The 16,823-nt window shown below is 34.0% G+C and overlaps 1 protein-coding gene across 1 annotated transcript; it reads left to right on the top strand.

Moving 5' to 3' along the window:
* The first annotated feature begins 4,376 nt into the window (after nt 1-4,376).
* On the top strand, nt 4,377-11,726 carry LOC135848768 (uncharacterized). The gene is made up of 4 exons (XM_065368753.1): nt 4,377-4,664; nt 10,225-10,344; nt 10,545-10,755; nt 11,467-11,726. Exons 1-4 carry the CDS (start codon nt 4,590-4,592, stop codon nt 11,532-11,534), a joined length of 474 nt encoding a protein of 157 aa, XP_065224825.1. The 5' UTR covers nt 4,377-4,589; the 3' UTR covers nt 11,535-11,726.
* Nucleotides 11,727-16,823: the final 5,097 nt, after the last annotated feature.

Below are 16,823 nucleotides of genomic sequence, written 5' to 3'. Positions count from 1 at the left end.
GTATTTTTTTTTTTCAACAGCGAGCGTGTTAAATTTATGTGAGCCTTTTATGAACTCTTTCTCTCTGTTTGGACAAGGCAGTATTGCCAGCTCTCGTCAATACAGCTAGAGCTAGGCCCGATAATTAGGTTTAGCCTTGAAATATTATGGCGAAAATGGCTACGAAATCATAAAGTTCACGGGCTTGCGCAGCTGCAAACTGTCTTATATATGTATTATGCTTACGAGAAAATACGACGATAGCACGCTCGTCTTGTCCTTCAAAAGCCTACGCACTTAAACGTAATTATTTGTGCACTTGGGTGCTTATCACTTTCAATTATTTTGATTAAAATTTTGTTATCGTAAAAAAATGACAGACTTGTTTATTTTCACGTCGTTATATATCGAATAGAGAGACTTTCAGTTTGATTGTATAGAGTTTATAGCTTGTACATTATTCTTATTTTTTTTTTTCAGCCAAGATAAAAATTACCTATACTAAAAAATACAAATATTTTCCCTCTTATTGAAATAATAATAATTATCAATCTTTAAAAGATAAAGTAGGCACTGATACGGCATTATTTTTCTTCAAATTATACCACGTTCTTTAATCCTTATAGGGAATTCCAGAAAACATAAAATACATACATATCTGGTTTATTCTCGGACGATAGACCTTCGAAAATTCAACAGTTTGTCACTTTCTCATGCATATGAGATTAGTGAGATCACTCTCTGTTTTTGAATATTTATAGTACTCGAGAGCGCATGCCGGTCAACAGGTCGATCGATGAGCAGGGATTCTCTTCCCCCACAGTGATCTATGATCATTTCATCGAACATCAAAATTTTAAATTGTAGTCTCGAGTGAAAAAAAAATCTTCAAAAAATTATGGTATTTTTTTCTCAAAGGATGAGATGAAAAAAAGTACCCATAGGGGGAGAAAATTTAACCCTGAAGAAGAATAAAAACGTGTTTGGGAGGGGAGGGGAGGAGAGGAGAGGAGAGGAGAGGAGAAATGAGACGAGCTATGCTCATTTCATCAAACATAAAATTTGCAGTCTCGAGAGATGAAAAAAAATCTTCAAAAAATTATGGTACTTTTTTCTCAAAAGATGGGTTGAAAAAAATCACTCATACCGGGGGGGGGGGGGGTTTAACCCAGAAGAAGAATAAACACGTGTTTGGGAGGGGAGGAGAGGAGAGGAGAAATGAGACGAGCTATGATCATTTCATCAAACATCAAAGTAGTCTCTAGTGATGAAAAAAAAAATCTTCAAAAAGTTATGGTATTTTTTTCTCAAATGGTGGGGTGAAAAAAATTACCCATAGGGGGGTAAACTTAACCTTGAAGAAGAAGGAAAATGTGTTTGGGAGGGGAGGAGAGGAGAGGAGAAATGAGACGAGCTATGATCATTTCATCAAACATCAAATTTGTAGTCTCGAGTGATGACCAAAAAAATCTTCAAAAAATTATGGTATATTTTTCTCAAAAGATGGGGTGAAAAAAATCATCCATAGAGGGGGGAAAATTTAACCCTGAAGAAGAATAAAAACGTGTTTGGGAGGGGAGGAGAGGAGAAGAGAAATGAAACGAGCTATGATCATTTCATCAAACATCAATTTGTAGTCTCGAGTGATGAAAAAAAATCTTCCAACAAATTATGGTATTTTTTTCTCAAAAGGTGGGGGTGAAAAAAATCACCCATAGAGGGGGAAAAATTTAACCCTGAAGAAGAATAAAAACGTGTTTGGGAGGGGAGGAGAGGAGAGGAGAAGAGAAATGAAACGAGCTATGATCATTTCATCAAACATCAAATTTGTAGTCTCGGGTGATGAAAAAAATCTTCCAACAAATTATGGTATTTTTTTCTCAAAAGGTGGGGTGAAAAAAATCACCCACATAGGGGAAAAAATTTAACCCAGAAGAAGAATAAAAACGTGTTTGGGAGGGGAGGAGAGGAGAAGAGAAATGAAACGAGCTATGATCATTTCATCAAACATCAAATTTGTAGTCTCGAGTGATGAAAAAAAAATCTCCAAAAAATTATTTTTTTTTCAAAAGATGGGGTGAAAAAAATCACCCATAGAAGGGGAAAATTTAACCTTGAAGAAGAAGGAAAACGTGTTTGGGAGGGGAGTAGAGGAGAGGAGAAATGAAACGAGCTGTGATCATTTCATCAAACATCAAATTTGTAGTCTCGAGTGATGACAAAAAATCTTCAAAAAATTATGGTATTTTTTTCTCAAAAGGTGGTGTGAAAAAAATCACCCATAGAGGGGGGGGGGGAATTTAACCCTCATAAAGAATAAAAACGTGTTTGGGAGGGGTGTGGAGGAGAGGAGAAATGAGACGAGCTATCATCATTTCATCAAACATCAAATTTGTAGTCTCGAGTGATGAAAAAAAATATTCAAAAAATTATGGTATTTTTTTCTCAAAAGATGGGGTGAAAAAAATCACTCATAGAGAGGGGAAAAATTTAACCCTGAAGAAGAATAAAAACGTGTTTGGGAGGGGAGGAGAGGAGAGGAGAAATGAGACAAGCTATGATCATTTCATCAAACATCAAATTTGTAGTCTCGAGTGATGACAAAAAATCTTCAAAAAATTATGGTATTTTTTTCTCAAAAGGTGGGGTGAAAAAAATCACCCATAGAGGGGGGGGGAATTTAACCCTCATAAAGAATAAAAACGTGTTTGGGAGGGGTGTGGAGGAGAGGAGAAATGAGACGAGCTATCATCATTTCATCAAACATCAAATTTGTAGTCTCGAGTGATGAAAAAAAATATTCAAAAAATTATGGTATTTTTTTCTCAAAAGATGGGGTGAAAAAAATCACTCATAGAGAGGGGAAAAATTTAACCCTGAAGAAGAATAAAAACGTGTTTGGGAGGGGAGGAGAGGAGAGGAGAAATGAGACAAGCTATGATCATTTCATCAAACATCAAATTTGTAGTCTCGAGTGATGACAAAAAAATCTTCAAAAAATTATGGTATTTTTTTCTCAAAAAATGGGGTGAAAAAAATCACCTATAGAGGGAGAAAATTTAACCCTCCAAAAAAATAAAAAAGTGTTTAGAAGTGGTGGAGAGGAGTGGAGAATCGAGACGAGCTATGATCATTTCATCAAACATCAAATTTGTAGTCTCGAGTGATGGAAAAAAATTTCCAAAAAATTATGGTATTTTTTTCTCAAAAGATGGGGTGAAAAAAATCACCCATAGAGGGAGAAAATTTAACCCTCAGAAAGAATAAAAACGTGTTTGGAAGTGGTGGAAAGGAGAGGAGAAATGAGACGAGCTATGATCATTTCATCAAACATCAAATTTGTAGTCTCGAGTGATGACAAAAAATCCATCAAAAAATTATGGTATTTTTTTCTCGAAAGATAGGGTGAAAAAAATCACCCATAGAGGGGGCAAAATATAACCCTGTAGAAGAATAAAAACGTGTTTGGGAGGGGTGGAAAGGAGAGGAGAAATGAGACGAGCTATGATAATTTCTCAAACATCAAATTTGTAGTCTCGAGTTATGAAAAAAACTCTTCAAAAAATTATGGTATTTTTTTCTCAAATGATGGGGTGAAAAAAATCACCCATAGAGGGGGAAAAATTTAACCCTGAAGAAGAATAAAAACATGTTTGGGAGTGGTGGAAAAGAGAGGAGAAATGAGACGAGCTATGATCATTTCATCAAACATCAAATTTGTAGTCTCGAGTGATGGAAAAAAAAATCTCCAAAAAATTACATATGGTATTTTTTTTCAAATGATGGGGTGAAAAAAGTTACCCAAAGGGGGGAAAACGTAACCTTGAAGAAGAAAGAAAACGCGATTGGAAGATGGGTGGATAGGGGAGGTAAGACGAGCTACCATGTGCTTCACACAAGCATGCCAACTGCCAAGGAGGAAAGTAAAATTAGAGAGGGTAAAGTTGAAAACATTCGAAGATCCCCTCCTCCTCCCCCCACCCCATTAAAAGTTTAGTTTCTCTCGCACGAAAAACGAATGAATGTAATTGAATTTCCCAATTTCCGAATTTTTTTACTTCTTCGAGGTAGGTACTAGGTAGGTATTTGATTGGGAGTATTTTTCGAGCAAACTACGTGATTTTCATCCAACTTTGACGAAAAAAATCACGCATAGGCCGTTTCATTATTTTTAGTTCTTAGTTCATGTTTCCTTATTATTATTTGTTGCCGCCGAAAAAAAGTGGTATTTTTACTCTCGCTTTTATTACCACGCTTTATTTTTAGAGGAGCGAAAAGCGAGGAACGAGGGCGACAAAATCGCAAGCTGGGCTCGGGTGTGGTGGTGGGAGTGGGGCGTTGGCGCCATTTTTACCAACATATATCTGCGTCTCTGGTCGTATACTCATGGCCGAAATTCAAATTGATTGAATTTCGTCTCGAATAGGTTTTCTACTCTACTACTACGTCGTCGTCGTCGTCGCTGATCGCTGACACCGAAGCTATTATTATTGCTGTTGGTTGGATTAAATCTTGCGAGTTGGACGCGAATTGTGCGTGAACGTTTTTTTGTTATTGTTTGTGTAATTTGTACTGCCTTTTTTTCCTAAAAAAAAAAAACACTATTAAAAATGCAAAAGGTAAATTCGTGCTGTTGTGGCTGTTCGCTGAAGACAGGAACCTTGATTCTTCTCATTCTTACTTTGGTGAGTTTTTGTGGGTTATTTACCTACCTACTTATTTATTAATGTTTTGAATTTCGTCTACGAAGTTACCTAGCCTATTAGGGAATTTTTTAATTTTATGGGCAATTGGAATGCAGTAAAGTTCTGTGAAAAGTCGGATTAATTTATTTCGAGTGAAATTGTAAATGATGATTTTTTTTTGGTAGAAATAGTTCGTGTGAGGGAAGACCTTGATAAAAGAGGCCTCGGTAGGTAATAATAGATTAATGTATAGGTTTCGGCTACATTGTATGTATAATTATTTCCCGCTTCCCGGGCGATTAATTGTTGAATTTTTTGTGCATTTCACATTTTTTGTTTAATTATTTTGATCACTGGTGGGGTAAAATTTCTAGATTAAAGTTGTATTTCTGAAATATTTCTTTTTTTATAATTTTTAATTCTTCTTTCCGTGGTTGAATTTTTTATTTTATCGTGAAGTTGTAAAAAAAATTTTAGCATGTTGCTTCAATTTTTTTTCAATTTTTTTTTTTAAATATAAAATTAACTGACGAAGTGATACGAGAAAGGAGAAGAAGGAAGTGTCTTATTTTGCATAGAATTTGTGAAAGTTTCTGAACTATTGGTATTCCTGGAGTTTATTGTTTTCTCATCCATGCTGCTTTAAAATACTGTTCTAAATTTCTGCAATTTTAAAATGCAACAGAACAAGCAACAGGTGGGGTGATAAAAAGGGGCGAAATTCTGTACAAGAAAATGATGGTACTTCGTTTTGCGCTGAAATAGGTATTCCCATTTCCCAGAATATTAGGTAGGTAGGTACTGCTGGTACTTGTCTGTTGTCGTCTTTTCCACCCAACCCAACCCAATGCAGCGTTTTACGATGCCACGAGTAGTTTCATCGGAGTGGCGGGGAAGAGGGGAGTTCGGAGTTCTGTGCAGACGGAATGTTGTAGATGATTTTTCGCACACAAGTGCAGAAAAAAATAAAATGGCTTCTAAACCACCGTAAAATGTATCGTTAACGATTCTCATATCTATCGATTTAATCTCGGAGGTTTTTTCGAAGAGGTGGGAGGATGGTGGGGGAGTAATGTTTATTTTGGCAGTAATGTCTGACGCTCGATTTCAACGGTGCATGAATATATTATTATCGAGATCGGAATTAATTTAATTTCACAGTCTCGATGAAATGGAGGCTCATCAAAATGTACGGATACCAAGACCTTTTGAAAGCGAAAATCAATTCTTTTCGGTTGTTTGAGGGGGGAGGGAGGAGGAGGAGGGGGGGGGGGGGGGTAAATTGTACGGACTTCAAAAAGTTCGAAGAATTTTTAAAAGTTGAAATTTGAAATTTTGTCGATCCATTTTTATGAACGTAGTAAAATCGATTTGGTACCTACCTACATACATACAATTTTATCGAATTCCTGAGAATTTTGATGGAAAAACATTTCAATTTTTTTGCCAACTCGCCAAAAATTGGCACTCTTTCGTAATTTTGATGAAAAACGTGAATTTTTTGACAAAATTTTGCCCCCCAGAACAGGAGTTTTGAACAATCTTTGTAAAAATTGGCCCCTTTTGACAATTTTACTAAAATGGAAATTTTTTAACAATAATTGTTCCCAAAATGGGCACTTTTGACTATTTTTACCAACAATTAACGCTTTTTGACACCCTCCCCCCCCTAAAAAAAAGTTGACACGTTGACAACTTTTTCAAAAATTGACATGTTTTGACTTGCGCAAATTTAGCAAAAAAAAAAAACTGAACCTTATTAGAAAATTTGTTTGGCAATTTCGGAACGAAAACAAAGCTTTTTGGTTGTGGAGGGGAGGGGGTTGTACGGATTTTAAAAAGTTGGAAGAATTTTTAAAAGTTGGAATTTGAAGTTAAGTAAATTTGACTACAATTTTATCAAAAAATTCCTGAGAATTTTGATGAAAAAACATAACTTACAATTTTTTGTGAACTCACTAAAAATTGGCACTCTTACAATTTTGACAAAAAAACATTAATTTTTTGACAATTGGCAAGAACAGGAGTTTTCGAGCAATCTAACCTAACATTGGCCCCTTTTGACAATTTCACCAAAATGGGATTTTTTTTGACGATTTTGACAAAAATGAAAATTTTTCAACAATTTTTCAAAAATGGGCACTTTTGACTACTTTGCCAAAAATTTACGCATTTTGACATCCCTCTCCCTCCTATAAGAACTGACACTTTGACCACTTTTCCAAAAAAAAAAAAATGAGCCTTGTAGGATTTTGTTTGGCAATTTCGGAACGAAAACATGACTTTTTAAACTTGAAAATTAATTCTTTTTGGTTGCTTGAGGTGGGAGGGGGAGGGATGTACGGATTTTAAAAAGTTAAAAGAAAAGTCGAAATTTAAAATCTTTTCCAAAACCAAAAAAAATGAGCCTTGTAGGATTTTGTTTGGCAATTTCGGAACGAAAACAGGACTTTTTAAACTTGAAAATCAATTTTTTGGTTGCTTGAGGTGGGGGGGGGGGATGTACGGATTTTAAAAATTTTAAAGAATTTTTAAAAGTCGAAAATTGACATTTTGTTTATTCATTTTTTTAAACGCAATAAACTCTTTGAATATATTTTATCAAAAAAATTTCTTAAGAATTTTTGTTAGGGAAAAACATCACAATTTTTTGTCAACTCGCCAAAAATTGACACTCTTATAATTTTGATAAAAAAATGTGAATTTTAAATTTGGCAAGAACAGGATTTTTTGAGCTATCTTTGCAAAAATTCGCTTCTTTTCATAATTCTACCAAAATGGACACTTTTTGACAATTTTGACAACAATTGAAATTTTCTAATAATATGTCTCCAAAAATGGGTACTTTTTAATATTTCGCCAAAAATTCACGCTTTTTGACTTCCCTATCCCACACCCCCCCCCCCCCCTCTGCAAAAATTGACATATTTTAACTTGGGCGAATTTGGCCAAACAAAAAAACAAACAAAACCTGGACCTTATAAACAAAATTTGGCAAAAAATAGGACTTCAGTTGACAATTTTGGAACGAAAACAGGACTTTTTGAACGCGAAAATTAGTTCGTTTTGGTTGTTTGAGGTTTAATATGGGGGGGGGGCAAAAAATTATGGACTTGCGATTTTTGAGAATTGGCGTGCCTTCATAAAAGAGGTTACAATAAAGGTCTGCTTATCTCTCAGATAAATTTTTCAATTCCAAAAAGCCAAATTTTCTTTGCCCCTTTGGAAAAAATGGATAAGCAGCTTTTTTTTGAAAAACGATTGTGACTCCGTGACTAAAGCATTCCATGAAGAGTAAAGGATATCAAACTGGGAATTCTCTCAGATGACACCAATTAAGGGAAATTTAATGTTTATAATATTGCAAACTGAACTGAAACTGGAAGCTGTGGTCGTTATTTTGATATTCCGGAAAAATTGTGAAGCATTAATTTTCTTTTTATTAAAGTTGGAAACGTCGTTTTTTTGTAATGGACATATTTATCCACCGGAAGGGAGAACCCTCTCATCCGCAAGAAAAGTGTGGAGGGGGGAAATGGCAAAAAAAACGAAATAATTCTTACGATACATCAGATGGTATTTTGTATGCCTCTGATAAAGCAAAACTGTGACACAATTTTGAATCTCGAGCTATTTTATTAAATCAAAAGTTATATAAATCGGGTTCCAAAAGCATCGCCTGATAATATAGATAGAATTGCCTCATCCTCGAGATTTTTAAACTATATAATCAATGAAAGATATTCATTCGGGTCCAATCCACCCCCCCCCCCCTCAAATAAATTTTTAGATAACTATCTCGCCCCAATTCCCCAAATCACTCTGAAAGGGTTGAAAAATCGCAATTTCAGCTGAAAATTTTTATCATATCTTCGGCTGTTTCGTACTGAATTTTTTTCAAACGTGCATGGATGATTTTCGGCGAGTTCTTTCAAAGGTGCCATTATTGTAAAAAATGTAGGCAATACGTGTTTTTTTCAGATTTAATCTGAATTTGGACCTTCAACTTTTATCTATTTAGAAGTTCAATCGCGTGATTTTGGGAACCCCTGGCTCTTTTTTCAAATGACCCTTCACTTTGATTGGATTCTAAATTATTATAGGTAAGATAATACTTTATAGAAAATCAGAACAGAAAATTCATTTAGAATAATCTGAAATATTTATTCGCAATGCTCCTCCCTCCCTCCCTCCACCCTCGCTCTAAAAAAATTTGAACTCAGCAGCTCCACAGAAACTTTTTTGTAATCTGGTATAAAATAAAAAATTCTCTCACTTTACTCACCTCAAAAAATTTTTTAAATCACTGCCAAAACGCTTTATCCAAATTCACTCCAAAAAAAATGTATCCCAAATCACCGTGAGAAAATCATGTAATTCAAAATCGCCATAAAAAATTAATTCGAAGTTACTGCGAAAAAATCATCTACCTAAGCTCGACACAAAACACTTCATTCATTTGAATTGAAAATTTCTACTTGAAGTCGCCACAGAAAAATTCTTCATTGAATTTAAAATCAAATTTTTCAATCCCCGCCCCCTCCCCCCACCCACGAAAAAGACCTACTTCACTCCAGCTCACTCAAAAATATTCAAAAAAATAATCGTCTATTTTTCAACTCAATTTGAAAATTATTTTGGAAACTTTAGAAAAAAATTGATGCAATGCAATATTATCAAAGTCGACAATTTTTCAATCTCGAAAACTATTTTGAAAATTAGAAAAAAAATGAATTCCGTATTTCGAAAAAAAAATCTCCAAAAAACCAACTCAAATTTACCAAAAATTTTCTCTTATTATCCCAAAAAAAAAACTTTTTTTCATCAATCACATATTCTAAAAAAATTTTAACTATTCCCCTTCCCCCCCCCCAAAAAAATCTCTCGACTATTCCAAAAAAATGACTCAAGAATTAAGCAAATTTTGTTTGAAGAAAAAAAAATGTTGATTTCAATTGTTCCAAAAAAGTGATTGAAGCAAAAAAGGACATTCAATGGGAGCACGACTTAAAGTTTGATATTGGCTCCTCCTCAGTAATTTGAAGCTTCTGGAGAAAATAATAAAAATCGCTGCAGGCTCCAGAATGGTCTAATTCTAGTAATTGTTTGATACGATATGATTGTGAATTTAATTGAAAGAACTGATTGGATTCACATTAGTTCACTTCGCTGAATAAAATTTATATTTCTTGAAAAAATTAAAGTAAAAATCGGTCAACTTTTCTGAATTTTTAAAATTTTTCAAAAGAAGTAAAAATAACTTGAAAACCGGAAATTTAACTTCAGCTGATTAGTTTCCAAATCTGAGGATAGAGTCATTTCAGTTTTCACTTGTTTTACATTGTGTTGCTAGTTTAAGCAAACATAACTACACATGACTATGTATGGGTTGCATCTGAAACTTTTGTGGGGGGGGGGGGGGGTCTGCAGTCTCTGATATTCCATTTTCATCGAAATATTATGTTTTTTATGTTTAGCATTTTGTCTCTGCAGCGAATTTATTTATAGCTTATGTTCACTCAATTGAAAATATTAATCGAGGTTTTTAAATTTTTTTCAGATTGGTTCACTTTTAAAAATACTTGGAAGTTTCGGAGCGCCAGGTAATCAGGCTGCAAATATCATTGGGTACCTCATTATTCTGTGTATTGCAATCGCTGGCATCTATGCGGCTACGCAGGTAATTACTCATTAAGGCAGTAGGGTGGATCGTGAAGAAAAAATCAAATAGAGGTGTCCACTGTCCACTGAATCTGGTCAACATCTCGCCAACAATTTTTTTTTTCGATTCAACCTAAAATATGTACCTAGGTACATCTACTTGACTTGTGTAAGATTGCAATCTAATCTATGATTTTGTATGTATTTGTATTTATTTAGGAGAAACCAGTATTTTTAATACCTTACATGGTGGTGCAGCTGATTGGCTTAGTAGGTTTGATAATTGGAATGCTTGCATTGCTAATTTTTGGCGGTGCTGTCATTGGTTATTTCGCCAGCCAAGCTGCTGATAAGAAACAGGCCGATGAACTTGCAAAAGGAGGTTTTGTTGTTATTGGCATTTTTGAAATTATTTTCGCTGCCTTCGCTGGTACGTTTAGTTTGAATTATTTGCTTACTTACTCGGTTCATTTTTGGAGCATTATAGTAGAGGCACCAAAGTGAAAATATTATCAAAACAATCGGGCCGGAAAGATATACGTACAATTTTAGCGATATTTCATCGAAAGGGGATCACTTCCCGACCCCGAAACCACCATTACATTTTTGAGATCGAATTGCAAAACTAATCCAGGAGTTCCCAAAGTTGTGAAAATTGAGCACCTTCGTTGTCATCTGTTTTGGCCAATAAATCCTAACCAAAAAGGGGTAGGGGGTGTTTGTGGTCTCAAATCTTTTGTATTCCAAATTTTTAAAGTCACGCATTCAAACGAATATTGTCAGTAGGTATATAAACTTAGCAATCAAAAAATAGTTCAGATAATAAAGTTGCAAAATTTTACGATGATTTCAAAAATGTGTCATTTTTTTCCTTAGCATTGATAGGGGCCAAGCTGAGGGGGTTGGAACGTCAAAAAACGTGATGTAACAATAGTCCAGTAACTTCAGCAAAAAAAATAGGGGGTATTGTAATAGTGTGTATATCTTTCCAGTCCCACTCTTTTGTCATTTTGAAATGATAGACAGACATGATACCCCTACTATTATTTCTGGATTTTTTAAATGGTTTTTTCTAGCTTAAGTGTACAGGTATCTCATTCATGTGCTTGTATGTTCTAATGTCAAATATGTATTTCCACAGCTCTCAGTTACTACTTTTTCATCGTTGTGCTGAGCTTCTTCAAGTCACTCCGATCTGGATCTCAGTAATGGAAGTTACAAAATTTTGCATTTGCTTTTTATACACTCTATATGTTAAGTTTTATGTTATAGAGTTGCTTACTTAATACTTTATATTATTATTTACAATCAAAGTTTCATTATATATTACAATTAGCCATTGAGAAGACGATGGCAGTTTTTCTTACAAATATATACTTTCTATAAATTGTTTTTTACGTACGCCGTGTGGATAATTTTGTTGTTTTTATTGTGTTAAAATTGTGTGTCAATTTTTATGAGTAAATGACAGATGGACAAATATAGGTACATATAATCACGAAGAAAGGAAAATGTGGTGTTGAAAACGTCCAATCTGAATTTATTCTCGTGATTGTGTATATCTTCGATCATTGAAAAATTATAGGAATAAATAAGTCCACGATTGGGTAATTAGTTGCGTTTTCAGTGAAGCTACGAGTAACTGATTTTGAAGGACGAAATTAAATATGCATATTTTTGGTTGAACTCAAAGTATGGGTACTTGTATAAAATTGTAGGTAGGTACTTGAGAAATACGAAGCGATGAAATGGAACCACTTCAAAGATACAAAATGAAACCAAATACAAACTCCTTGAAGTAAATCGAAATATATCTTGAAATAGGGACAAAATAAACATCAACATTTTATGTACCTAACTTGACATGGGTATGCAACTAAACTCTCTTGTCTGAAATCTCTATCTACACTGTGTGTTGAAGGAGAGATACAGAAGATATCCATACTAGAATCAGACACATTTTGTATTTAAAAATTTAACCTATTTAATGAAATAATGCTGTAAATTATTCTTATAAAATTGAATTAATAAATACCTACGTTAAATAAGAAAATGGAAAAAATTTGTCAAGTTGAAAAAAAAATTACTTTGTGATTCTGAAAACGAAAATATGTACTTTTTTAAAAACACATTTTTGTGATGATTGATTGTGAAAAACAATTTTTAAACTTATAAACAATTTGTGGAAATATGATTTTTTTGTTGCAAAAAAAACGAAATTATTTAGCAATCTGGAAATCAAGCACTTAGCACTTAGTGCGTTACTTTTGAAACAGTGAGTGTTTGGATTTCACCCATAAAATGTAATCCATTTTGATATTAATAATTAGGTATAATGTTTGCCACAATGTACTCGTATTTTCAAAAACCCCGAAAATCATTAGGTAGTTAGAGGTACTCAAGTTTGCTCTCAGAATTCAACCCACATCCAACTTACGAGTACTTTGAGGAAAGTGATGTGATATGTGATTCCAGGTCTGGAAATGTATCATCCTCCCCCCAAAAAAGTTCTAATTTTCCAGAGTTGCACAGATTTTAAACCGCGGATAAAAAAGGCATATTTTTCTTTCTTTTTCATTCAACTAAAATTCGATAAAATCATTAAAAGTGGTGAAAATACACGTCCATTATTTAAAATCAGGTACCAAAAAACGAGCGACGAGCGAAAATGTCGTTGTCGTTATAGATATGTACATTGCAAGAAAATTGAAAAAAATTATCAAAAATAGCATTACGCAAAAATTAGCTCCTCCAATTTCACACTAAAGAGGCCATTTGCACATTTAGGTACCCATCTTTAAGACTTGATGAGGTAGACAAGCATGACAAAAATACTGAATAAATGTAGGTAGGTACCTTATACCTACCCTATTTCTCTCTCTTGAAATTGCAAATTGAAGAGGCTACAAATGATTTTTAATTTCAAAAAATCGCCAAGAAAAAAATTAATGTGGAAATGAATACTACATAGGTACCTAAGTACATAAAAAAATAAACAAATTTTATCATGATCATTTTTTTTATTACTCTAAAATTTGAAAAGTTTTTGAAGCTCAACAATTTTTAATTTGCCAAAAATGTCATCTAATTTACAATTTTTGAGCTTTAAAAAATTGTCAAATTTTATAGTATGAAAAAAAAAATGATTGTAACAAAACTTGTTTGTAATAATTTGGTAGCCTCTTCATTTTGCAAGTTGGGCAAAAAGTCATAATAGGTAATTTTGTTCATTTTTCAAAGTACTATTCACCTCCATGGTCAAAATTAGATTTTGGCTCTTAAAATTTTGAAAACGTATTTTGCCCCTTCAAATTTCAAGATAGGCAACTTGTTTATCCTACGTGTTTTTTTTTACTCTACATTAATCTGAAATTTAACAACCACTCTCCGGACATCCTGTAAAACCGTAGAAGACCCAATAAATTGGAAAAAAATAAAAAATTGAACTCTGTAAGAAAGCGTTGAGATTTTGAGAATTTTTATTTCTAGTCAAAATTCTAAACATGCTTATTGAAAAAATTCAAGTTGGAAAAATGAAAAATTGCAGTCTGAAAGAAATTCTTAACTGAATGGCCCCTTTGCCCCTTTTTTCGAGAAAAAAAACTTGCATTTATTCATTCACTCGAAAGTAAAAGGGTCACGTTCAAATTGTTCCACAATGAAATTCGCTTACAAATTGAACAATTATTGGTTTTTACTTTTTTAATGTACTGACTCTGGAAATTTGAAAAAAAAAATGTTGCGGTTGTTCATTTATAACCTTTTCGGCTATGAGACAAACCGATGGATAAAACCTGAAGTGCTGTAAACTGAATAAGGTCGGTTGATGCCCAGAACTCAAAATTTATGCCTTGTTTTCCTACAATAATTTCTTTTTTTACGAAAACTTATTTTATATTAGCTCATCTTTTTTTTCTATTTTCAAAAATGCTAGTTAGTTGTTATCAATATTTTCATCTTGAAGTATCAGATGCCTCAGAAGGCTTGATTTTGATTTATAATGCTATTCGGTGTCATAAATGGAAAAATAGACAATTTAAGGTTTATTGCCATTTGTGACATGAATATTTTTGGAATAAATGCGATTTCCAGCAAATTTTGAGTTCTAGGCAGCAACCGACCTTACTCACATTAAAAAATCAAAAAAATCAAAAAATAACCGTTTGGGAGGAAATTTTTGAAATTTGCGCGAATTGCTGTATTTTGTCCGTAACTAACCCCCCGAATCAAAATTTTACAATTTCCAGCCATTCTGGAGCCTCCAGCGCGATTTTCAATTTCTCCAGAATTTTGAATTTGCTCCAGATGGCGTCAAAATGAAGTTGGGAAGCTGAAAATCGAGTTTTATATTACACTCGACCTGTTCAACGAGTTTATCCACATTTGAGCCGATTTTGGGAGTGACACCTCAAAAGTGTTTTTTTGACCAGCTTTTTTCAAAATTGAAAAATCCAAAAAATCAAAAGTTCCCCGTTTGTGTGGAAATTTTTGAAATTTGCGCGAATCGCTGTATTTTGTCCGTAACTAACCCCCCGAATCAAAATTTCACAATTTCCAGCCATTCTGGAGCCTCCAGCGAAATTTTCAATTTCTCCAGAATTTTGAATTTGCTCCAGAAGATGTGAATATGAAGTTGAGCAGCTAAAAATCGATTTGTATATTACACTCGACTTGTTTAACGAGTTTATCCACATTTGAGCCGATCTTGAGAGTGACACCTCAAGAGTGGTTTTTTGAGGTGTCGTGTCACTCCCACTCCAAAACGGCTGGAAATAGTAGAATTTGTGCTCTGTGGGTTAGTTCTTGAAGAAATACAGTGATTCGAACAAATTTCAAAACTTTCCTCACAAACGGTTATCTTTTGATTTTTTGGATTTTCTAATTTTGAAAAAAGCTGGTCAAAAAATCACTCTTGAGGTGTCACTCCTGTAATCGGCTCAAATGTAGATAAACTCGTTAAACAGGCCGAGTGTAATATAAAACTCGATTTTTAGCTACCCAACGTCATTTTCACGCCATCTGGAGCAAATTCAAAATTCTGGAGAAATTGAAAATCGCGCTGGAGGCTCCAGAATGGCTGGAAATTGTAAAATTTTGATTCGAGGGGTTAGTTTTGGACAAAATACAGCAATTCGCGTGAATTTCAAAAATTTCCACACAAACCAGAAACTTTTGATTTTTTGGATTTTTCAATTTTGAAAAAAGCTTGTCAAAAACCACTCTTGAGGTGTCACTCCCGAAATCGGCTCAAATGTAGAAAAACTCGTTAAACAAGTCGAGTATAATACACAACTCGATTTTTAGCTGCCCAACTGCATATTAACGCCTTCTGGAGCAAATTCAAAATTCTGGAGAAATTGAAAAATTACGCTGGAGGCTCCAGAATGGCTGGAAATGGTGAAATTTGGATTTGGGAGGTTAGTTTTGGACAAAATACAGCAATTCGCGTGAATTTCAAAAATTTCCACACAAACGGGAAACTTTTGATTTTTTGGATTTTTCAATCTTGAAAAAAGCTGGTCAAAAAAACACTTTTGAGGTGTCACTCCCAAAATCAGCTCAAATGTAGATAAACTCGTTAAACAGGTCGAGTATAATACACAATTCGATTTTTAGCTGCCCAACTTCATATTAACGCCTTCTGGAGCAAATTCAAAATTCTGGAGAAATTAAAAATCGCGCTGGAGGCTTCAGAATGGCTGGAAATTATAAAATTTTGATTCGAGGGGTTAGTTTTGAACAAAGTACAGCAATTTGCGTAAATTTCAAAAATTTCCACACAAACGGGAAACTTTTGATTTTTTGGATTTTTCAATCTTGAAAAAAGCTGGTCAAAAAAACACTTTTGAGGTGTCACTCCCAAAATCGGTTCAAATGTAGATAAACTCGTTAAACAGGTCGAGTATAATACACAACTCGATTTTTAGCTGCCCAACTGCATATTAACGCCTTCTAGAGCAAATTCAAAATTCTGGAGAAATTGAAAAATCACGCTGGAGGCTCCAGAATGGCTGGAAATTGTGAAATTTGGATTTGGGAGGTTAGTGTTGGACAAAATACAGCGATTCGCGTGAATTTCAAAAATTTCCTACACAAACGGGAAACTTTTAATTTTTTGGATTTTTCAATTTTGAAACAAGCGGGTCAAAAAAACACTCTTGAGGTGTCACTATTGAAATCGGCTCAAATGTAGATAAACTCGTTAAACAGGTCGAGTATACTACACAATTCGATTTTTAGCTGCCCAACTGCATATTAACGCCTTCTGGAGCCAATTCAAAATTCTAGAGAAATTGAAAAATCGCGCTGGAGGCTCCAGAACGGCTGGAAATGGTGAAATTTGGTTTTGGGTTATTAATATTCGTTTTGGGACTTATTCTGACCATTTTTACTAATCAAGTACGTACTTTTTAAGAAGAAGCATAAGTCGCCAAAAACATGTCAATTTTGAATTTTCCAAAATTCGCCAAAAATCAAAAAAATTAAGTTGGGAAGCTG

Source organism: Planococcus citri, chromosome 5 (genome assembly GCF_950023065.1).
Source record: "Planococcus citri chromosome 5, ihPlaCitr1.1, whole genome shotgun sequence".
NCBI classification, from domain to species: Eukaryota; Metazoa; Arthropoda; class Insecta; order Hemiptera; family Pseudococcidae; genus Planococcus; species Planococcus citri.
Note: the sequence above shows the minus strand (reverse complement) of the source record. Positions and strands in the feature narration are given on the sequence as shown.